This window comes from Accipiter gentilis, chromosome 32 (genome assembly GCF_929443795.1).
Source record: "Accipiter gentilis chromosome 32, bAccGen1.1, whole genome shotgun sequence".
Taxonomy (NCBI): Eukaryota; Metazoa; Chordata; class Aves; order Accipitriformes; family Accipitridae; genus Astur; species Astur gentilis.
In genome coordinates this window covers 11,681,486-11,705,470 of record NC_064911.1, presented here as the reverse complement: position 1 = coordinate 11,705,470, position 23,985 = coordinate 11,681,486, and the positions used below count along the sequence as shown (strand labels likewise).

At 46.3% G+C, this 23,985-nt stretch overlaps 1 protein-coding gene across 6 annotated transcripts; it reads left to right on the top strand.

The window, feature by feature from the left end:
* Positions 1–4,449: 4,449 nt before the first annotated feature.
* NYX (nyctalopin) lies at positions 4,450–13,264 on the top strand. Of its 6 annotated transcripts, none has more exons than XR_007510269.1 (4): positions 4,450–4,635; positions 5,043–5,093; positions 8,530–10,199; positions 12,973–13,264. XR_007510269.1 is itself a non-coding variant. In XM_049834826.1 (4 exons), exons 3-4 carry the CDS (start codon positions 5,072–5,074, stop codon positions 9,927–9,929), a joined length of 1,422 nt encoding a protein of 473 aa, XP_049690783.1. In that variant the 5' UTR covers positions 4,547–4,635; positions 4,773–4,894; positions 5,043–5,071; the 3' UTR covers positions 9,930–12,603. The 6 variants fall into 6 exon arrangements, 4 of the variants coding, with proteins under 4 accessions (XP_049690781.1, XP_049690783.1, XP_049690782.1 ...); XR_007510268.1 differs by having other exon boundaries at positions 12,962–13,264; XM_049834826.1 differs by lacking the exon at positions 12,973–13,264 and adding an exon at positions 4,773–4,894 and having other exon boundaries at positions 4,547–4,635; positions 8,530–12,603.
* The last annotated feature ends 10,721 nt before the right edge of the window (positions 13,265–23,985 follow it).

The window sequence follows — 23,985 nt, the reverse complement described above, 5'->3', positions numbered from 1 at the left end:
CTGGGCAGGGACTGACGGCCCTGGGCTGCGATGAAATGAGACCCCCCGAGCCCTTGGGCAAGGGTGAGGGGAGGCCCCAGGGGTGGAACTCCCCATACGATAACTACAGGTGCCCTTGGAGCCCTGGAGCTTAAAGCCTGAGCAAAGTCCGGGGGCCTCAGTCCAGACAAAAACGAACCCCCCACCTGCAGAAGAAAAGCTGTCCTGTCTTCTGAGCGAGGGAAGGGCTCTTAACTCCTTGCTTGTGAAGTCCTGGTTGGCTCCTCAGCTGCTTCTGCATCTCCCGTAAGCAGCAAACATCACGCCTGCACCAAGCGCTGTTTCTGGCAGTGGTGTGGGCTGTGCTGAAGTTGCAAACCCCAGCACGGCTGCCCCTGCTCCGTCCCTTCGTCTCGAACCACAGCAGTCCCTGCTGCAGAGGACTCATCCCCCCCACCCCAAACCTACGCCATCCGGAGCTGTGTGTGCAGCAGCGTGGCCGGCTGGGTGACCACCATACACACAGCCCACGTCCCCACGAGGCAAGAGCTGACAACAGGAACCCCGGCGAGAAAAAAAACGCTGAGGCAGCTCCTTCAAAGGTCACCCCAGCGATTACAGGCAGAGGAGAGGCTCGGATGTGCCACGCAGCTGCTGTGAGACCAGGGGAAGTATGCACCGAGCTGCGGCTGCTGTTACAGAAGCGCAGGAAACCAAAGCCCGGGGTGGACGGAGGGGTTTGGGTGCTCTGCGGCGCAGTGACCTCCCCCTCCGCCCTAGTCCCATGAATGCAGGCAGCTCTTCGAAAGAAAAAACCCAGGGGAGCGAAGATGTTCAGCCACCGGAGTCAGGCAAGCAGCTCTGCCTCTTCGTTGCGCTGAGAAGGGCAGCGTTGGGCTGGAAGCATCGAGAAGTGCGATGCTTGGGGTCCAGCTAACCCAGTACTGGTGTCTAATGGTTGTGAAGGTGTCCCCAAAGCTGCACGGCTGTCTTGTCATCCTCCGTCGGTGAAAACGGGCCCCGCTGAGGCCCACGATAGCACCCACAGGTAGATGGCTAAAGTGGTGAGATGAGTCCCACCAGCTGTTTTTAGCCAACCTTTGAAAATAAAGGGAATATTTTAACCTGCAGCTGAACCACTGCACGCGCTTAGTGGTCCCCAGTGGTCATTTTAAATCATACCAATGTGTATCAGAGGTAGGAGCTACGGTCAGATCCTTAACCCACCATCACATGAAATGCCCCTGGCCATGAAGAAATGGGTTGTTAGAAGCAGTCTTGCATCAAGTCTGCACAAGCTTGCCCTGCGAGGTGGGCTTGTCCTCACAGCCAGCTAGTGAAGCTGCGCTAAGGCTTACGTGTCCCCAGCACGCACAGCCGGAGCACAGCGGGCCCCTCTGGTCAGGGCTGAATTCTCCAAATTCTTCTGGTGGAAGATCAGATATAAACATCTATTTATTTTTTTTTCAGTGGCAGCATAGCTCTGCTGCTTTCTGGGCTCGGCTCCACTGCTATATTGACCTCTGGCTTCTCTGAGTTCCCAGAGATTAAAAAGGGCAGGACAGGTCATGAGGAAGAGCCCTTGGTGGCAAAAAAATTAATGGCGCAGAGCTGCAGTAGCAAGGTCTATAGCTTCCGAGTCTACTTCCAGCCTGGCAGCCACAGCAGCTTCCCAGCACCGAGCATCTGCAGTGTGCGCAACCCTCAGCGTTAACCAGCCGTGAGTCACGCTCTCAAAAATGTTGAGGTATGGTTTAAAGCCCAAGTTTGTTTATTTTAAGAATAAATGCTGGTCTACCGTATGTACTCCCTGGTATTTAAGTTTTTCTACGTAAGAGGACTAGAAACTTTTCTTTACCCGGCCTCTTTCTCACATTGTCATGCCCTTTCAGGACCAAGGGTTATCAGGAGATGCATCAGGAGTTGCAAGAGCTGGCAGAAGTTCACGGGAAGCACTGGGTGGCAAGCTTGGTGCTCCTTGCAGCGCTCTGCTGAAGCCACTCGCAGGACGATGCTCCCTGACCAGCTGGCTGCCAGCAGCAGGAGACTTTCCTAGAAACTGAGTCCTCGGTGTGTCTCCCACCCCCAGCCTCCCCCCGTGCACATGCTGACATGTTCGTATCTTCTCTGTGCTGTGGTCTGGAGGTGCTCCTGGTGATGGTCCTGCTCAGAGACGATGCACAGAAACGTATTGCTGTAAGCCTTGGGGCTGCTGCTGCTGGCCAGGCAGGAGCTCCAGGTTGCCAGCACAGGTTGGCTGTGGGTGGGAGAGCTCACGATGGGGCAGGACATGGGCTGTTTCAGCCTTTCCCACCTCCAGCCGCAGTAGAAAAGGCCGGAGTGGGGCTGGGCTCCATTGCCAGGCTAGTTGCAGCCACCGAGCTATGTATGTGGGACACTGACGGCAGAGCTGCTGTCAGAAGCTCCTGCAGGAGCTAATAATATTTGTGCTGGTCTACGGCAAGGCTGCCCGTCGCAGTAGCTCTCCGAGAGGTGCTCCCTGCCAGCTTTCCTCCGGCTTCTGCTGGAGTCTCCTTCGGCAGCATTGCTAACAACATCGTGGCTGCTGATTTTCCAGTAGGCACCTACTGCCACCTTCCCCCCCACCTCTGAAAGTGACTGCTGAAGTGCATACAGCTCCGACTTTAACAAACACCTCCCAATCCCCAACCTACCAGCCCCCATCCACCCATTGTACCCAGCAGAGGTTCCCAGTACCCTCCGTAGGGGATGTAGTTTGCCTGGTCCAGCAAGCTGCCCCTCTGAAGGAAGTGACTCTGCAGATCCCAAAAGCATTTTCTGGGGCTCAGTAGTCCTTTACGTCCCATCCCCACCAGTCCCTTACTGTGCACATGGAAGAAGAGCAGTGAGGCACAGGAGAGCAGCAGAGTCTCAGCAGAAATCTGGTGCCTTGGTGCAGATCATCCCTTCCCCGTTTCTGACAAGTAGATTTAGTATTGCTGTGCAAACCAAGCAGCAGGTCTAACACACCAAATTGTCCCCGAGTCCCGCGTACCCTCCTTGCCCACTGCCTCTAACCCTTGTCTACAGCATGTGTGTACCTGGGGAGAGACAAGGTTTCTGGTACCGCTGTTAGGGCTCTCATAAATACTGGGGAGAAAGGAGCTGGGAATAGCACTTTCCCCTCCTCCCCCCTAGTTTTCTTCACTGCCGAAAGGCCAGTGATCTGCTTTCTGCGATCACATAGGTTGTGGTTTCCCAGTATTCCCATGGGAATCGGGACCTTCAGGGGAACCAGCAGCTGCCCCAGTGCTGGTGAGCACCCAGACGGTGCCACTTCTGTCCCCACAAGGTCTCCAGCAGCTTCAGCTCCGTGGCGGAGACCGCAACGCACCTGTGTGTGGCTTTGCAAATCTCCTCCTCAGTGCAAAGCAGCATGGTGCAAAGCGCAGAAGTGCAAAGCTGGGGGGGGGGCGTTGCTACAACACCACTGGGGAAAAGTATCCTTCAGATAAAAATCGGTGCTATATGGGTCACCCCCTTCCCTCCAGCCTGTCCCCCAGCACCAGCCTGCTTACATGCTGTTTAGACAGACACAAATTTCCTGAGGTGCCAGCCAGGTGCCTTAAGACTGAGGGAAAGCCAAAACAAAATAAACCTGATGTGGCTGGGTGCTTTAATTTGCAGGAAGAGCCAAGCAGCAGCAGGCTGGTTCCCAGCTGAATCTCTCCTGCTGTAACAAGCATAAATTCATCAGGTATTCCATTTCCTGAAAAAAAAAAAAAAAAAAAAGCAGAATAATTCACTTCTTAGAAATGAAGAGTAGAGCTATTTTTCCCTCTGACATGGTGAACACAATTACCTAAGGCATGGGAGGCTGAGATAACTCACTTATTCAGCCCCCATTCTCCAAAGAAACCATCATCATTCTGTCAGAAAAGGCTTTAAAACCCAATTCACATCCTGAATGCTAAAACATCGCCACATACAGAACCTGTCCTTATGATTTCCGTGCACCAGCTGCAGCATCACAAGCAAAACACACTCATAGACAGGGCAGAGTTCATTATTATCAGGGCCATAGACACCATACAAGCTCCCTGTGTTTGCTGACCCTTCTCCCGGTGCTGTTGGCGTCTCCTTGTCCTTCAGGAGCAATTCCCAGCACAGCAAAGCAAACGGGCATCCTGTTAGCAGTGTGAGCCACGATGGGACTGGGAAAACGTGCATGGGGGAAAAGAGTCGCAAGCTGCGTCTGTTCGGAGAGCTCAACGAAGGGAAACCATAAGCCTGCGCTTGCCCCCAAATATAATCCCGTTTAGGCTGCACCCTCCACTCCCACCTCCTCTGCCATTATATAATAGGGAGTGGAGTAATGACTTTCAGCAATGCTGTTTGAATGGCAGCAATCCAATTCTGAACTGTATGTTTTTTTTTTTTAATGGTGGGGGGAGAGTGGGTTGGCAGAGGGGGGGGAAGCATCAGTTTGGTTTGTCTGCAATCCCTGTTTTGCTTTGGGAGCTTTAGAGGACAGACACATTCTTCCATCTCTGCTAATCCTCCTCTGATACAGAGGATTTTCCTGCCATTAAATGATAGCTTGTGAGAAAAAAATGCCAACTTTTCAGAGACTGACTCGTATGGCTAATGGCAGCCTCATGAGCAGGAGGGAGGACACAGCCACTGCCTGGCTAGGTAAGCAATGTATCTAGGTGATTTCTGTTGGGAATTTTGGTTTCGACTGTTTGATGCTAAGCTGGTGGCGCTCCTCTGTACCAGCGCGTATTTCTTAGGGAGAGGGCCAGCCTCTTACTGATCTTTTTTCACCTCAGATGATAGGAACCTGCCCTTGGCACGGCTGGTGGGAAGGATGCGGATGAGCTCCTGAAAAGGAGCAGCACAAAGCCGCAGGATTCCCTGAGAAGGTCAGTGGTGGAAGAAAGATACCAGAAAGGTGCTGGAGACTTCTTCAGTTTGAAAGTTTGTGGAAGAGGAGCTTTTTCCTTCATCTTCCTTTCTAAACATAGATCTTATTGTGGGAAAATGATGCAGGGAAATGACAGAGGATGAAACCTTTCTCTGTTCTTCCTGTGTGCTTTTAGATCCCTCAAGTTTGCTTGCCAGACCTGAAATGCCACTAGTGAATAATCAAGGTAATGTTTGCCATCATTTTAAATGGTGAGTATACTCTTATTCTGCATTACCAAGTAGTGGATTAGACAGATCGTTTGGAAAGGTGTAGGTTAAATACTCAATTACTGCAATTATTGTCTCTTTACCCTTCTAAAACCTCTGCAAACATGTTTTTAGTCTCTCACTTTTCCTTTCAAATGCTGAATTACCATAGTATAAAAAAGCAAAAGAGATCACCCCTTGGTGGAGTTTTGTTTATTCCTTAACCTCATGAATATTTTTGACCTTATTGCTGTATTTCACCCTTTTTGTTAAACACATATATCTCATTTGAGCACCCTCTGTTCCACTGAGTTGGAGGCACCTTCCACCTGCTGCCCTGTCTGCTGCCACAATGTTAAAAGCAAAGAATGTCCTTTTTGGGGAAGGGGAAGGAGGAAGGAAGGCGAGGAGGAGATGTTTCATGTTACGTTGGTCAGAGGAGATCTGGCCAACAGCAGAGATCTCATCTCCTGTGCTCTGAGCAGCAGATCTTCTGAGGGTTTGGTGGGGTTCAGATGGAGGATTTTCTTCTGACTTCTTTTGCAAGAGAAAGAGGGAGAATTGCCACAAAGACTGCAGTGCTGAGGGGCTCCTCTGAGCTCCTATCGCCAGGGGATTGTTTTCTGCTTGAATGGTCCTCAAGTGTTTGTTTTCCATGTACTGCACTATGCAAAGAGATACACTTGTAAATAGAGATCTTAGAAGTGTGCTGTGAAATGCCACTAGCAAAAGACCCAGATTTGGCACTAAACCCCCCTTGTGTATAAGAACAGGCTGCATATGGCTTGGGTACAGACATTTCCTTTATCAGGTGATCAGAGAACAAGCAGGGAGGGGAAGGATGGGATTTGGTTATCACCGTGCTCATTCCTATGCACACAGGGTACACAGCTGCTGGGAGAGGTCTGCTCTGAAGGCGCGAGCTGTGCCTGAGCTCGGGATAACCGTAGCTAAACGTTGAACTTGCCTGGGACATACTCACATATAGGATAGCCTATGCACATACGTCCCTCTGGATGTCACCCTGAGCATATGCAAGGCTCTTGTTCCAGCAGCAACACTCGGATCCATCCATTCCAGACAGCCACCTGCGGTCAGACGTTTGGGAACAGGCAAATCCTTAATCTGTCTGGCCCTCAGTTTATGTAAGGGTGTAACAGAAACAACATATGCCCCTGTATGCAAGCAACAGTGGACTGGTGCAAAGGGTAGCAGAAGAGGCAGCCCCTGGGCAGCCTGCGCAAAGAAAAAGCAATCCGAGGCCGGTGCGTTATCCCCTTCTTGTCCTTAGGCTCCTCGCCTGTTTTCTACCCAGGGTCCTGACTGAAGGGGCACTTTCCTTTAGCCATGGATGTTAGATAAGGGCTCAGGAAAAAGGAGGAGAGCATACAAACAAGCAAACAAAATGACAACCTGTCTAAAATCCTTTCCGCCTCTCAAGAGTCCTTCACTATCATTTATCCCTGAAGTGATGCTGTTTTGCTAGTTCTCTGGTCACGATAGCGTGGCCAGGCTTGATGGGACTTGGATTTTGATAAAGAGGCCACAGCTAAAGTCCTTCTGTGCTGCTCCACCCAAATATCTAAATCCCTCTTCTGCATGCAACGACCAGGTTAGTTTGAACAGCACCAGGCTGGGTGGCTCTTGGGTTGATGTCTTGTAATGGGGACCTGCCCAGCAACTGGGTTTGCAAGCCTCCTGCTTGAAGAAGCCACAGGCAGTGTAAAGGCATAAATACAGCACCGTGCATGTTGCCTTTAAAAAGGATGGAGGAAGGACAGAGCAATTGCAATTTGAACTGTAGTTCGGTCTGCACATTAAAGCCTTAGAGGCTGCAAAAATAAAAGCTTGACACTTGCTGAAGCTGATGTTTCCTGGCATATCATCTCACAAGTCTGTCTTAGTAAAAATGTCCATCGGGAATATAGCTGTAGCGGGCAATCGCTGTGCTGCAAACCGGTGGTGAGAGGCAGCCCGGCTGCTGGGAGCTCCGCTCTCCAGACAAGTCAGCAGGAGCGTGGGGGAAAGCCCGGTCCTTGTCCCTTGGGGCCAGACATACACGCAGCAGCGGCAGCAATGTGATCCCAGCGGTGCTGTAATAAAGGTGGCTGCTGGTATCTCACGTCTTGTTGAAAAAAAACCTAAAAGGATTATGCTTCTGTGGGAGCCAATAAACTGCAGCAGAAAAAACCAGGCAGTAGCAATACCTCCGTTTCCCACTAGTGACTACATGGAGAGTTCGCTGGCGTGGCTGCTCATTTTGTTGAGCGGCAGGTAGGATGTGCCTGCAAGAGCAATTACAGAATGAGCTCTGCCTTCAGTTCTTCCTCTCTATTGAGTTTATTTCACAGATGTCTGATTGACTGGATGTTATTTCCCTACAAAAATGCCTGTCTGCGGAGGCTGATGCCTCCCATTCCTTTTGTTCTTCTCTGATTTCTCCCCAAGAGTGCTCTCCTCCTCCTCCTTGTTGTACATCCACCTGTGTGGGACTAACTTGAAAAGAAACAACAATAGCCACATACCTCTCATGTCAGGCTGATAAAAGGGCAAAGCAGCTGTTCCCATCAAGCATAAGGCACTATGGTGACCGCCTTGAGAATTGGCAAAACAGTAAAAACTGTGCTGGAGGCGCAGAGTATCTATCTCATCTATGATGAGATCATGAAGCAAGCAGTTGAACAATATCCCTTAATTTGTTTTTCCTCGCGCCGCTCTACCAGTACACAGTGGTAATGTGTTTTTAAACACTGTACTGCGTCCTTGAGAGCCGATAGTCCCCCTTGTAGTGCTGCGCCAGCTCATGGTGCAGAAACGTTAGGTTGAATGAACAAAGAAAAGAAAACAGCAAGACGCATGAATTTGACGTGCCCCAGGCAACTAACTGCCCACTAACTATCTAACTAACTGTCCCCTGTCCACTGCTGGACTAGCATACACTGCCCTCCCCTCTTTCCCACCCAGAAATACTGCAACCCATCCACAGCTGCTGGCCTTCAAAGCATCTCTGCCTGCTCCCCGGCCAAACCGTGTCCCCATCAACTTGCAGAAAGACCAATCACAGAGACACTGAGAAATACTTAAGTCCAGGTGAATCCCCCTTTTGGGTAGAGAAATTAATCAGAGGTGATATTCTAGATGGCGTTTTATATATATATATATATATATATACACACACACACACACACCTTCTCAGAGGGTTTAAAAACCCCAGCAGAAGACTTTTAGGAATCTTTCACACGATCTCCTTGGTCAGCTCTGGTGTATAAGTAGCGTGTGACAATTCGCCTAGCTAAAAGGAAGGCAAAGACAGTGTAATTTCTTTTTCCTGTCGTGACTAATGTATTTGCTAATGACGCATCCCCATTCTCTCCTCCCGTGCCTCCGTGGGGATGGCGCGTTCCTCTCTGACAGTGATCCTTTGGGTCCCCCATGTCCATGCGGTGTGGGCGTGCGTGCGGTCCTGCCCTGCCAACTGCGTGTGCACCCAGGAGCGGAGCTGCTCCGTCCTCTGCGATCGTGCCGGTCTGGGGCAGATCCCTAGTGACTTCCCTTGTGAAGCCTCCTCTATCAACCTGGACAAAAACAGCATCAAGTTCCTCTCCGAGAGGGCCTTCGGGACCTTGCCTTCCCTCAAATCCCTGTCGCTCAACCACAACAATATCTCCTTCATCACCCCAGGGGCTTTCAAGGGGCTGCCCAGCTTGACCGAGCTGAAGATGGCCCACAACGAGTACATTCGCTATCTCCACACGCGGACTTTCACTGCCCTCAGACGGCTGGTGAGGCTGGACCTGGCGGACTGCAACCTTTTCAACATCCCGGACAGGATCTTCATTGAGTTGCCGGCTCTGCAGGAGCTCTTCTGCTTCCAGAACAACTTTCGGAGGATCCCAGGTGCCATCAGGGGCATGGAGAACCTCACCCATGTTTACCTGGAGAGAAACAGGATCGAAGCGGTAGCCTATAACTCCCTGCAGGGCCTGACCAAGCTGAAATACCTGAATCTGCAGGACAACAGGATAAACGTCATTCACGAGGGAGCTTTTCAGGGCTGCCGGAAGATGGAGTACCTGTACCTGAACGACAATTTGATCAGCGAGCTGCCAGAAAACTCCTTCGACGGCCTGAGGTGCCTGAAGATGCTCAACCTGGGGGGTAATTTTCTCAGGAACATTTCCAACACCTGGTTCAGGGACCTGGGGGAGCTGGAGGTCCTCTACCTGGACCGCAACAGGATCAACCACATTGAGGAAGGGGCTTTTGAAAACCTCACCAGTCTGGTCGCCTTGCACTTGAACAGCAACAACCTGACGACCCTGCCCTTTTCCGTCTTCCAGCCGGTGTACTTCCTTGGGCGGCTGTACCTCTTCCGCAATCCCTGGGAGTGCGACTGCCGCATCGAGTGGCTGAAGGAGTGGATGGAGAATTACAGGCTCGTCAGGGATATTCCCTGTGCCTCCCCCTCCTCAGTAGCTGGCATTGACCTGACGGACGTGCTCTACGAGAGATCGCCAGAAGGTTACTGTCTCGACCCGGTGGAGCTCAACATTACATCCGAAGGCCCGACCCCAAGTGAAGAGCCTTGGTCTACCACAGAGAGCAAGTTCAACAGCCTTATCTCCAAACTCTTGCTCCAGATGGGCCTTCCCGAAGAGGTGGCAAATGCCACCGAAGCCTATGGTAACAGCACCCAGCTGGATGGACTGACCGATGGGGTTTCTTCTGGGGTGGGGGAAGACAGCATGGAGGCCATCTCCTTCTCTTTTTACCTCCCAGCACTTTTTACAGTGATTGTTTTGCGGTGCAAATAGTCCAAGGGCTGCATGGAGCGTGGCTCCTGCTTAAGCGTTTAGTCCCTGTCCCTACCTAGTCATTAGGGAAAAGTTTGTGTCGCGGGCCTCCGATATATAACTGGCTCCAAACTCTCCCAGGTTGGGTTGGTTGGATCTGGCTCCAGATTCCCCTGGGAGCTGGTAGGATCTGGTTCAAGGCTGGGTGCCGCTCTGCCGTGTGGGGTCTCAGAGCCTCCCGGACACTCACCGACCGGCGTGGAAGATGAGGAATGAAAGAATAGCAGTAAGGTGAGTTTTGCTTAGAGACGTGCGGTGTCCCTTGCTGGGAGAGGAGGGAAGAGGGCTCTGCACGGATGGCGGTGCAGCGCCGCTTATTCCGTTGGGCCAACTCTGGTTGACGCAACCATCGACTTTATGAGAGCAAGATGAGGCAGCAAAACCAGCCCCCCCCATTCATATCCTGACAGACACCCACGGCGGGTGCTGCTGAAGACTGGCGAACCATTCCTGATTTCCACCAGGGTGTGCCGGGGGGAGCTGGGCTGTCCTGGGCAGCGTCCGGGGATGCAGCACTAGCCCTTGTGAACAGAACAGCATCTGGGGAGGGCGCCTGCCCCAGGCGGGTCTGGGATGGGCACAGTGTTTTGGCCATGACTACAGACAGGATTTTGGGATTTTGATCCTTTCTCCCCGCTGCTATCCTGGCACAGGTGCAGAGGAACCAGACAGACCCATGTTTGTCAAAACGTTCTTCTCTGAGGCAAAGCTATTTAAAATGAATGGCTTACTTATTAATGTCATTTCAATGTATTTTTATTTTTCAATGAATCTATTGTTCCAAGGAATATAGTGTTTTTATTTGTAGATTATTTCATGGCATGACAGCAGGGGCAGAACACGACAAATGCAACCAGGCCCTACTAAATATTTTGCATTAATTCCACCACTAATGTGTACCACATAGCATGTCATATTATGCTGTACTAACCAACTATGCCATCATTTTCTTTTATATGGCATCTTACATGTTTTGTCTTTGAAATCTTCAATGAAAGCTGCTAATATGGCCAGAAAGAATGATCACGTTTTATGTATCAGGGCATATCAATAAAATAATCTGATATTTTGCTCACAAAAATAAATTAACTGCTCAAAACCCCCATTTGTTTTGAGATCTTCGAATTACTCTGCTGGGTTTTTTTGTAGGCTACTCAAATGTGTGCACATGAATGTCCTTTTTATGGTCTAGAGTAAATGGCAAGCTACTTATTGCAGCATAAAGAATAGACAGTTTAACTTAGAACATGACCATGCTTACATTTGTGTTAAGTAGCAATGCTTTAAAAAATAAGTGACTATATAGGCATACAATTCTGTGATATTTTAACTATATTAAATTATTATATATGGCTTATCATACTATGATGTACATGTTCCTATGAAATGATACAGCATATACAGTCCTTTAGTACTGCTAAGATGTCATGAAATAGGAATAAAAATGGAAATTAATTAAAAAAACCTATCAAATACTTTCGTAACACCCCCCCTCCCCCCTTTTCATGACCAATTCAACAAGAACGTGACCTCCAGCCCTGCCTGGCTCGGTCCCTGTGGGTGCTGAAGCAGCAGTGGCAGAGGGAGAGCTGCCCTGGCTCACTCTTTGCTAAGGTAGTGGATCAGTATGGACAACACGTTGGCTAAAAACAACGGGGAGTAGCTGTTCTTGCCTCTGCCCCTTCCCCCAGTCGCACACCAATGAGTATCCAAAAAAAATATGCAAAGGACAGGCCAGCTGAAGATAGACTTTGGGCATAGAACAGTTGAAAAATGGTGGGCAATGTACAAATTCATGCACAAAGACCTTTTCTTAGCAGCTCTTGTGCCCTCTTGCATCTGTGATTGTCTGGGAAAACTGGGGGAATAAATAAAACTTTTTCAAAAAAGGGCTCAACGCTTCAGCGAAGGTGCCTTGGGTCGGGTCTGTTCACTGGTGGTCCCGCAGCCCCATAGGCTAAACAGCTCTGTTGAAAGCCAACGTTAGCTCGTGCACAAAATTACTGAGCCCTCCTGAACTCCCGGAGCAGCTGCCACGTGAGACAGGGAAGCCGGTTTTTTTTTTGCCTGCACGTTTTGCCAGCAAAAAAGGCAGCGTCTCCGGTGGCTTCAAGACACGTGCCTTGGGGCAGCCTACTCTGGTCTGCAGGGCTCTGTCCAAAAAGATCTACTGCTGCCTAATTAGCACCAGCGATTTCTAGAGGAAAGCTGAGTACAGGGAAAACCAAACCCTCCCTGTTGTGATGGCTCCTCAGCTATCCGTAGCTCGATCGCAGTTTTTTTCCCCAGGGAAGAAGGATGCCAGATGGTTTGATAAATGCCTATTTGACCTGTTCCATGAACTAAATTCAATGAGTTTGGATTTCCAGGCTATTTATGAATCCATTAATCTTCTTAAGTGCTAAATTCATCTGTGTATTATAAAAGGCTGTTTTTCAAACCTAGTCCAGCCCAATGCTGTAGAGGCATATTATGTTAAGGATGCCTTTACAGGAGCAGTATTTCATCCTGTCAGGGAAGGTTTATCAATAGGCTTGGCACAGATGGTAGGACATTGGGCACAAATGGTTGTATTTCACTTCCGATAAGTACGGATGTCTCATGAGTGAATTGTTTTTATAACCCACATTTTCATTTTCTGCCCTGAAATACATTAAAGCTGAGGATCGTCTTACTCTGCAGTTGTCGAGTATGGCTTTCAAGTTAATTACAGCTTCAAAGATGCTTCTGTTTTACTTGCAAGAATGGCAGATCTGAATGTGAAGCATCTTAAAGTGTAGGTTTTAGCAGAGATTGCACTGTCAAGTGATGGACAAGGGGACTGTATATCATACTTTACTGTGTGACAACAGGGACATCAATGGTTTAAATGTCTCTTGTAGTCAAATACCCTAACTGCTTGCCCCAGAAAGCTCTCCCTGTGCTGCTGTAATATACCTGTGGCTGCCTAGGAGCGCGTGGCTGGCGTTGTGCTGCATGTAATGGGCTTTCAGCTTCCCTGCAGTAACGGGGACAGACTTCATGCTCTCCTGCTCCGAAATCCTGAGCCGAGAGATCAGTGATGTGTGTTTCCAGCGGTACAGAGCATCTGTCATGTGAGTGCTCAGGAAAAGTCCGTGAGTCTGTGCATTGCTCTCGCTTTGCTCCTCTCTCCTCCGTTGTCACTCCTTCCTTGTCACCCTCTCTGCTTACCTGGAAGACCAGCAGCTTACTGGGAAGGACAGCGATGTATGGCTGGTCAAAAGCCCTGACAGGATTTCCAGCGCCATGAGAGCTTGTATTAGACTAGAAGTGCCCAGTTCATTCTTTCATGATCCTTGTTTCTAAGCTCTGAGCAAAGGCCTTGTTTCACTGATTACATGGGTAGATGCCAATTCACAATTGCGTTTTTTTTTCTTTGTTTTGAATCTCTTGATAAGAAAACAAGTTAAGTTAGGGATCTGCCTTTTTGCATGAATAGTTTGATTTTTTTAAGTTTTCTTAGACTAGACTGCTGCAAAATTGTGCTTCAGCTGGTAAACCTGAACCAGCTGTTGGTTACAAGTTCCCTGGCTGAGAGTCCCTTCACAAACCAGTGCTGTTTTGAAAATCTGCCTCTGGAATGAGACACCTCCCAAGATGTCACAGAAATGCAGGTCAAGCCCAGCTGAGATGCCAGTCTCAGTTGCCACTGGCTTTGGGACATCCGTGGGCTGAGGTACTCATAAAAGCAGGGTCTGCTCTAGGAGGGGCCTGAGGCTGTCCTGGGGCAAAAGGGCAGCAGAAGGGAGAAATCCCAGGTACAAGGAGCACTTCATCGCTGCTGAGGGCAACGTCATCCATCACTGATGCTACTCCCACAGGAGCACACGGACATAAAACCGCCATGACGCCGTTGCACTCACATCCTCCAGTGCCTGGCTCTCCATGCGCTGGTGAGGGCAAACCCCTGATGGTCTGACCGTGATGGGGCGAGCATTTCATTCACTGGTATTCATGTGGATGTCTTTCAGTTGAAGCGACGTGATATCATTTCAGTAGGGTCCCTGGTTACAAAATCATTGCCCTGCACTGACTCTGCATCCCTGTCCCAGGTCAGACAGATGCTGGGGTAGGAGCTTGTAGGAAAACTTCAAAGATTTTTATTTTTTTTTTTTGACTGGTCTGTTGGTTTTGATTACATTGACTGCCTGTAATCCAGAAGGCAGAGAAAATGACTGAAAACTTCTGCCAAACCGGTGTCTGTTTGGACTAATTACAGGTGTTTTCAGCAAAGCCCCATCCGGGAGGGTGATGCGGGTGCTCATCCTGGGTCCTGCCCTCAGCTTTACTTGAAGCAGTGGGGAGGGATGGTCATGAGTTGCCCGGTGTTAGGATATACCTCCTGACTGAAGTTTATTCAGAGAGCTGGTGTTCCCAGACCGAAGCATCTGAGGTCCTGGGAGAAGGCAATTCATTTTAATGTACGGTACCTGTTAACACAGTGCTCTTCACTGGTGCAACTGTTTTTTACGCTTTATGATGGTTGCTATTACGTTAGAAGGGAGAAATGGTCAAACTAAATAGAAAAAAGAAGTTATCTGATTTTGGATATAATTTCTTGGTCTCAGAATTCTGCCCCCGTGTTGCATTCCTAGGGGTCATACTCTGTGTTTAACATGAACAGTTACGACATTTTTTTTTCCTTCTTTAAATTTACAGCTCTGCCAGTAACCTCCTGTGAGATATAGCTACTGGCTATTTTGCTTATCTTGTGGAGTCTTGCAGTGTTTTTCTGCTTTGGAAAGAAACATGAAGTCCAGGGCAAGAGGAATCACTGTAAAGATAACTTTGCCAGAAAGGCAGCAGACGCTGGCTAGCTGAGACTTGGGAACGTCATCGCCAATTTTCAAGTGGGTTGTTATGTATTTTAGCTAATCCTTGTCTTTATGACATTTGGCTGCTAGCTTTCAAAAAAATTAAACCTTGGTTTTTTGAGTTTTCCCCTGATAATTTTTTGCAGTCACAAATTCAAGAGGAACCAAATCAACTGAGTTAAAGTTTCTTATTCTGGAAAACTGCTGTTCTTCCTTTGGAGTATATGAAGCCTTGCAAGAAAATAGCCTGTAGTGATCACTGCTGCCCCAGTGTGAACTTCAGAAGATAGGGCAAGTTTGGGTAAGAAAAAGATACTTTCTAGCTACATGAAGCGTACCTTTCTAAATGCCTGCTTTTGTAAAGTCAAGGTATGGGCTTGTTGCAGAAACACTAATATTGGTCCTTCCTTTCCCCCGACCTGAAGCTGATAGAGGCCTGTGGAGTTTGAAGAATCTGCTGCAGTGACGTCCAAAACAGTTTTAAAAGAGCTTTATGGAAAATGTTAACCATGGTGTAAAGATCATGACAAAAAAAAAAAAAAAAAAAAAAAAAGGCATCACAAGTATTACTTTAAAGAAAAACACATAATTAATTTTTAAAGCATAACAAAATAATCTTAATTCTGAAAATGTGTAAGGTCTAAGAAGCAACTATGTCAAGGGACATTACCAAGCGGCCAGCTGTTGGACAAACTTTAGATTTTACATGATGAAGGACCTATAGGTCAAAGCCTAAAGATGCACAGGATCAGCACCAAAAGGTCTCTTTGTCTTGGGGCAAAGCTGGTCTTTTAAACTCTAATATAAAGATGAATACAAATATGGCAAACATATTTCTGGACAGAATAGATCTTGCCCAAAGCCTGATTTTGTTGACCCTGTGGTTAGCTGAACCAGTCTGATCTTGTACGCTGTGGTTAGTTTTAGCCTTGACTGCAAAAAGTTCATTACTTCTGCAGTTTTTCTCACCTTTGACCTTCACCACATCCTTTGATTTTTATTGTATTTCCCTCTTCATATCTCCCTCTTTTAAGGTCTGATTTAGAGTTAATTCTTAACTTGTACAGCATAAATCTTATATTCTCTATGAAGAATCCCAAGGCATTTTAAAAAGACCTAAAACTTCCATTAGCTTTACCATACCTACCCGTCCCATGGTTTACTTTACATGCATATCCTATTTATTTGCTTTTTGGCTTAACAGCTAATTTCACTTCATGTTGTTCAGCATCTAGGACAGGGGTTTTCACCTGTGACAGCAGCTTCTTGATGTGGCTATAGGGCTGCAATGAGACAAGCTTAACGCGTCCTTCTTCTCCGGCCCTTGTTTCCCCCACCCTCTTCTCCCTGGTTGCTTGTTCCTGTTCCAAGCCAAAACTTGCCCACACCCTCATTGCGCTGCAGCAGCAAGGCTGGCTGTGCTTGAAAGTGGATCACCGAAATGTCCCAGTTAAAAACAACACCCGCCCCTCCCTCTTCTTTGATGGTTAGGAGCCCAACTATTTCCCCTAAAATTTTATGAGTCAGGTTGGGCATAAGTGGGTTAAGCTGGCGCTAATAATAAGAAACTGTAATTGCTGTATCTGAAAGAGGGACAAGCTACATTGGAAAGATCACGCTCAGTTGCTGGTTTGCACCGTGTGATTTACTCACTCCAGCATGGATCTGGTGCGAAAGTGCAGGGAGAGGTGTTCTCTCTTTTCAGGACCCAAAGAAATTAACAACCGAATTTAAGAAATGCTTCAGCAAAACAGGCCCTACGCGACAGCTTAAGACACACTGTAAAAATGCTCTTATTCTAGGACTTTTATCGTTAACTCTTGTCGTTGCTTGTACTTAGTGCAAACAGCTTTTTTTGCAGATGACATCATTGCAGCTTGTCTACCTTCTCCCCCATCTCCCCTGAAACAATACATGAGCAGCCTCCGAGCTGGTTACTTACGTGCTTTAATTAAAACGATGAGCAACAACTAAACATCTAACAACTGATCAGATCTGACCGCGTTCGTGTGAAAATGACCCCTGGGAGTTATCTGGCTTCAGCTGGAAGAGGGTCAAGCCGTGCCTTGGTCTAATGAGAAAGGAGGAGCGCAATTCCGCGCAAGGACAGAGCCGCTTGTGTGGGATCGCCCAACACGGAGCTGTGGTTCTGTGGGACCTGCCCGTAGCTGAGAGGACATGGACTGTGGGCATTCATTTTTGAATAACGGTTTTATTTTTTTTATTTCTATTTTGCTTAGATTGAGGGCTGACTCACGGGCACAGGGGTGCTGGGGAGTAGGGAGGAGAGGTCTAGGAAGGCTCGGGCTTTGTGAGAGCAGATGAGGGGATGAGCAAGATTTCCTTGCTGCAAGCAAGGAGAGGCTGAGTGCCTGGTGGAGCGAGGATCTGCTGGGCTCACAGCAAACTGCGTCACGCAGGCAGGTGTAAAAATAGGTGTAGCTCAGTGGGGTTTTACTTCTGGGCTTTTGATGATGGAAACAAACCCGAGTACACAGTGCTGGGAGTAGGCAAATGGGCAAACGTGATAAATCAGTAACAAAGGACAACTAGCTGTGTGCATATAAATTGGGATGGAGTTGGCAGTAGCAATTCCTCACCATGCTGAATGATTATGTCTCAATGTGCTGCGACAATAAGATATATATCAGACGCTATGTGGATAGACACTTGCTTGATGTATGAGACTGGCAAAGAGTCAGAAGACAAACTAGAAATAAATGATAAATTTGCAATCAGACAAAGCTTGTTGTAAATCTGTGCTGAAATAGGTGATTGATTATTTTTGTAGGCAAAAAGTAGTGCTGAAATTTGCAGATGCAGAACTTTTTAGGCCAGTAAAGCTTAAAGTAGGTTTTGATGAATTCCATATTACTTGAAAACCAGGTAATTTGGAGCAATGTGGTAGATAAAATAGTTGTTTACCTATGTAAAGTAATACATATTGGAAGACATGACCTGAACTGCTCACAGGCATGGCTGGGCTTTTGGGGAAAGAAAGACCTGAGAATTGCTGTGAAGGGTTGGTAGATGAACTGACATAAACCAAACAAAATACCGTGAGTAACAAAGATTGGGACAGGAAAAATAACAGTAGACTGTTATGCCTTTTAGCAGTACATCATGATCTGGAGTATGTCCAGCTTATGTCTCGCCACCTCAGAAAAGACATAGCAGAAATAAAGTCTGGTGGCAGAAGTAAATGAGACGAGTCACGGAACTAAGATTTCTCATTAGCCAGGACTGAAAAGACTGGCTTTGTTTAGGAGGAGACCTAGACGGTGGTATGTCTTGTTTAGATGGAGAGACCTAGGAAGTGTTAAGTCTTGTGGGAGCTGTGAAGCTCCCTTTGTGTATTGGGTTTCCTTTGAAAGCGCCTGTGAGCAAGCCAGTTAACCAATGCCGCACAGATCACACAAATGATCACAAATTCTAGAGACAAGTGAGACACCTCTGCTCTATGCCACAGAGCACAATGACCTTCACCACAGGATCCCCTGGGGACGTGGAGGTTCACTTTGGTTCACAGAGCTTTTCTACTTTTCATATGCTTTTATGGTACACTCCAGTAAGAGGCCCCCAAGCTTTGAAAACACGAGTCAAGTATTTTAAATTTTGGACTTAAGATTTAAATGTAAAGTTTCAACAGTTTGGCATTTATGGCAACATCAACCAATAAAAACAACCACATAGCCTTCAAGTATATCATATATAGAACCAACCTTTTTGAGAGGGAAATTTTTTCATGAAATCACTAAAATAGGACAAAGTGTTTGTCAGAAACAGTTTGGAAAACAGTGACAAACCAGCCAGGAGGCAGATGCAGGCACTGCAGGAGAAAGAGCGTTGCAACTGGTGTCACACTGGAGTAGACAAGACAGTTTAAAAAACAATGCCCCAAACCCTCAAAATGGAAATAAACCACAAATTGCTACAAGCAACAGCTATAAAGCTACCTATATCCCACAGACTGCGCAGTCCCGAATCTTAAGCGCTGTGAGCAGCTTCCTTGGCACAATGAATTCTTCCCGGTGAGCATCTACCCTGAGCCAAGAAAACCCTCCTCCCTTCTTCCAGCCCTGGGAATTTCTCATCTCTGTCTTCGGTCAATGGAAGATCTTACACAGGATGCTACCCGTGCAGCTTAGTACTAAAAGTGCTAGTAAGCGTTTAGTACCTCTGATTTAAGTATTTACACCTCATGGTAGAAACCTGCCTGTCTTTTGGGCAGATGGTGGACACCACGCCTGTACCTACAGCACCTACTGAAATCCCGATTTAGGCACTGAATGTTACTGTGATGGGATAAAATCTCTGATGAAACCCCAAGTTACTTTCCACAGAGCATGCCTGCAAACACTGCTCAGGGGCTGGGGACTCTTCAGCCTCACCATCAGCTTTAAGCGCCGGAGGAGTTGTTAATACCCGTATATTCTGGTATCACCTTGCAGCCTTACCTATCTTTGCTTGACATTGTAAAACACGTGGCGAGTGTCAGGTCCTTATCCACACGGCTTACAACCTAAATAGATAACAAGTGACAACGCAGGAGAGGACACGCAGGGAGAGGTGAAGCCACTTACCCTGTCTTGCACAGCAGAGGACTCCTGGAGTCAAGCACAGCCCTCATGTTCCCAAATCTGCTGCTCTTGTTTCTGAGCCTTTGTCTATTTTAGGCAATTTACCTTTCTCTTTATTCATTCAATCCTACTGTTTAATTTCTATTGACAGGTACCTTATAAATCCAAATCGGGTTGGGTATGAACTCTTGCAGGGAGCACGTGGATTACTTAAGTGAGGTTCAGGGATTTTCAAATGACAAGAGAAAAACCCCCTAGCAATTAAAGTCTGAGCTTAGACTGCCTTGTTCTGTGGATTGAATTTGGTGATTTGCAATCACCTTCTTTCTGATCTCTGGTATCCAGAAAGATGCTTAATTTTATTTAGTAAAATGTCTTCTGTTGCCTTTTAAGTTTTGGGCTTTTGTTGTTGACTGTTGCCCTAGTCTGGGGGCCGAAGCTCTTCAGGTTCTCTGCTTCAGCAGTCTTGTGACTGGTTTCTTTGGGGGGCCTCTGCTATATCAGGCACATGGGTTTCCCCAAAGAATTCCCTGGCAAACACAAACTTCCTGCACAGTGCCTGTGGAGATGTGTCTGTCCTGGACAGGGCTAGGATCTCTCTCAGGAGACAACAGACACCAGTCACTGAGCCCTGACCCTGAGAGTCTGTAGGATTTAGTCCTATATACCACTCTGAGCAGCAATGTTCACCTTCCCTCATGCCTGATTACTGCATGCTACCAAGAACGGAGTCTGTGAGACTCAGGTAGAGAGGACATCATCGCTGTGTGGATCCCAAAAGGTCCTTTCTAGCGCGAGAGTTGGCACGCGAACCCCACGCGGCACCGGAGCCTATAAAGCAACCCAGCTGTGCAACAGCTGGGACAGAGGGCAGGAAGGAGAAAGTAGATAGCAACACCCTCAGCGATCTCCAACTTTTAAGCTAATTGTTTTAATGATCAAAACAGATAAATATGTTAAAAACCTATTAATGAAAATACATGGCTAGACCAAAAGTCAAAGCTTCTTGAAATAATTGGGAATCTTTCTATTGCCCAGCAACACATATGCGCAAGAAGCTAAAGCTTTTTCTTTTCTACCTGAAATCTTGCTAATTTAAAATCACAAATTGTAACAAGAAAATGTTGGCAGAGTGGAACCCTCAAACTGCCGGCACTAAAACCCTTCCGAGGCAGACCCTGGCAGGGGCAGCTGCTCGAGCTGCTAAAATCAACAAGGTATTTTCCTGGAAGCAGGATCTCTCTCTTCTTCCTTTCCTAACACTTGGGAAATACCCTAAAGGCTTTACTGAAATGCTTATTCTGTTAAGTGAAAAACCAGAATATTTTACTTTAGGAGAGTCATCATTGTTAGCTAACTTGTGAGTTTTTAAAATAAATCTGCTTTTTATGCATTACAGAGTTTATTTGTATGTTTTCTTTCCAATATTAAATGAAAATAAAAGTTTTGGAAGTTTTCATAATAAACAGAAAATAACCCTGTGGAACTTCTTTCTTCTTCTTTCACCTACTGGGTAACTTCATAAATCTTTACTGATTTATTAAACAATAATCATTACCGGATTATGGTTTCAACACAGAGCTGTTGCTTTTGTTATACCCATCCTAGTGAACAGAAATGGCTGTAAGGCAGAGTAAGGAGATGCTGAGACATCTAAATAGTTGGATTTAGTGAAAAAGGACTGAGTTTAAAAAGCTTAATTTCTGTGTAAGCCTGGAATGGATTCTTCAGCATTCAGTATTATGTGCTGTATTTACTGTTGATAAATATTCTGCTGATTTTATCAAACTTATATAAATTCTATCAAAATTACCATAAGATAAAATATTCTACAGAACTATTAATTGATCTCTCCCTCCTCCACATCTCCCTCCAGTTAATATGGAGATGAATCTTCAAAGACCTTTTGTAATAAGGATACTAAGTAATAGAGAGGGGTAAGACACATTTGCCAACTGCTAGGAAAAGCACCTTAAAATTAAGTTTCTGAATGTGATACCACCCGCTCTCCCACCCCCCAGTTACATAAAGATGGACCTGAGTATAAGACAATTCTGCTGTTTCACATCTGTTTAAATTTCTTTTTCACACATTCAATGAATTAGTCCCATAGCAGGTCTGGGCATGGGTTGACACCATGGAGCTCTCCTTACTCTGCTGCATCTCTCTTTTAAAAGCCTGGTCACGCTTTTGATATATTCCCTGGTTTGTTAACTGTGACTTTCAGCACAATCTGCATGTTACCCCTGCTATTTTCAGGACTTGCTCCACCACCATGTCCATTTTGTGAAAAAGCAGTGAAAGCAAAGACTCCGTCTGGATGGCTGGCAATGAGAAAAACAGACTCGGGTTTCAGCTTCAAGATGAGTTACACTTAACAACAAGCAAATTCCTCCCTTCCTCTTGGGTATTTCCTCTATGCAGATAGAAAAATTAGCTACAGCTACTGATAAGGGAAAATTTGCAATTACTTTGCTAATACTCAACGTGAACTCTTTCAAGGATACAATGTGGAATGGGCTACTAGTTCAGTTATCTTCCACAATACAAAACCAGGCTTACGTTACATACTAATCATAAGAACATATGGTAGAGATGTGGCCAGATTTAATTTGCTTGTTACTGATCTTCCCATGGCAGTTGCTAAGAAGAGATACAGCAGAATGCATGGACACGCATATGCACACCTCCCCCTTTATTTTTTCTTAGAAAGGTTAAGACTACGTGAAAAGCGATCCACTTTCTAACTAAAACCTTAACTGAGATTACAGCTACAGGAAACATATTTCCCAGGTAAGAATTAATTATTTATGTAATGTAGAGGTCTGGGAAAGAGGCTTGAAAAGCCTTTAACTCTGAGGCTAGATCATAAGAAATCAAAAAGCTTCTGTACTTGCTTCAGTCCAGCTTTCACAGGATTGGAGCAGAAGACTGGTAAAAATCACTTAAGGGGAAGAAAGTAAAAATTACGGTAGGTGCACTAACTGTGTGTATCAGCAGGTGAAAAAACCCCCATGGTAAACATTTAAATGTTGGAAGTGGCTTTGTATTTTTTGTGTAGCAGTAGCAAAAAGACACTCTCCTCTAACCTAAGTTTGTGCGCTTATCCTCATGGTATGCACACAAGGCACAATCATTCAGGAGAAGTTAATTCTGCCCTGCTTGTCTATGATCTATTTCCTGTTGTGCAGGTATTTTTATTTGTTTGACTATTTGACATAATGTGCAGCAGTCTCCTTGGTAAGAGTTACAGGTATCTCTTAGCTCATTAAAAGTAGTGAAGAAACTAGGCTGAGAGACAGGCTTATTAAGAAAATGAATATGCTTTACATGAAGAAAGCAGACTTTTCGTGGTGTCTGCTTTAGCTCATACTCTGTCAATTTAGCTTATAAAAAGATGACGTTTACTCAAGTCGGTCAAGAAATGTACTTCTGTAGTTTTCACAAATCCTCTTCTACCACGTATTTTAAAGCCCGAAATTGAGTTCTAACTGCCTTCATTAAGGATCTTGAGAACTAATTACAGTGGAAGAGAATGGGACAAGAACTGTTTGCATGCAATATTTCAATCTAAATTTGCAAAAAACAATGTCAGCTTTGGCAGCATTTCCAAGTATTTGTTTAAATAATAGCACTCTGAAATAATTTCTTTAGGGAAAAGAATAAACATGGAACAAACACTGAAGTTAGACTTTTCCTAATGGCTCTAGTATCCAGTTCTTGAAAGTACACACTCCAGTTCAATGCTGCTCATCTCATCTTCTATGTTGTCCTTTCAAAATCAACTGAGTAACTTTGCTGATGAAGTTTCTGAAGCAGGTAGCAGTATTTTCACTTAGAGGCTAGTGGCACAGCGTCTTTCTTGACCCAAATCAAATAAAAAGAAAACCAATGCTAAAACATATGGAATAATTCAGTTTTACTGATGAGATTAAAAATGTCCCTCGGATTTTCAATAGTTGCATGCTGTAGGTTGCATGACAGTGGCCGGGATTGTCTAAACTAGGTTACCATTTCCATGCAATAATCTTACCACTCTGAGACATTGAATAACCTAGTGTACTTTTATTAAGTAAATGGAAGCAGAGGTTAATGAACATTTATTGGACCAACTTAACACCTTGAAATCACAGGCATCAGTCAGACTGAGAGGCAGCATACTGATAAGATCAAGTTTTCTTTACAAATCTATGAGCCCCTGTACAAAAATAAAGTATAAAAGGGGCAAACAGAAATATTTGTTTCTTCTCAATCCCAGGGCTGCTTCTGAGGTCACATTCAGCATAAATTTAGAGAAGTCCAAGAGGTGCTCTAAATTATGCGGTGATATTTGCAGTACTAGGAGGACCCTTCTCCAGTTGGAGATCAAAAAAAAAAAAAAAGAAAAAGAATCACAACATTAGCTCTGCACCTGCATGAGTCTCCGCTACGCAAGCGAAGCTTCCAGCTGAATTTATGGCAGCCTTTTGCCCTCTACGTACCACACAGATAACGCAGACGCATCAGAAGGGCTTGGGCAGGGCAGGAGGCAGGGGAGGCGCGGGTCGGGCAGGCTGAGGAGTCCCGGGCTTGCTCTGCGCTTCCTGGGCCGGTGCTGAAACC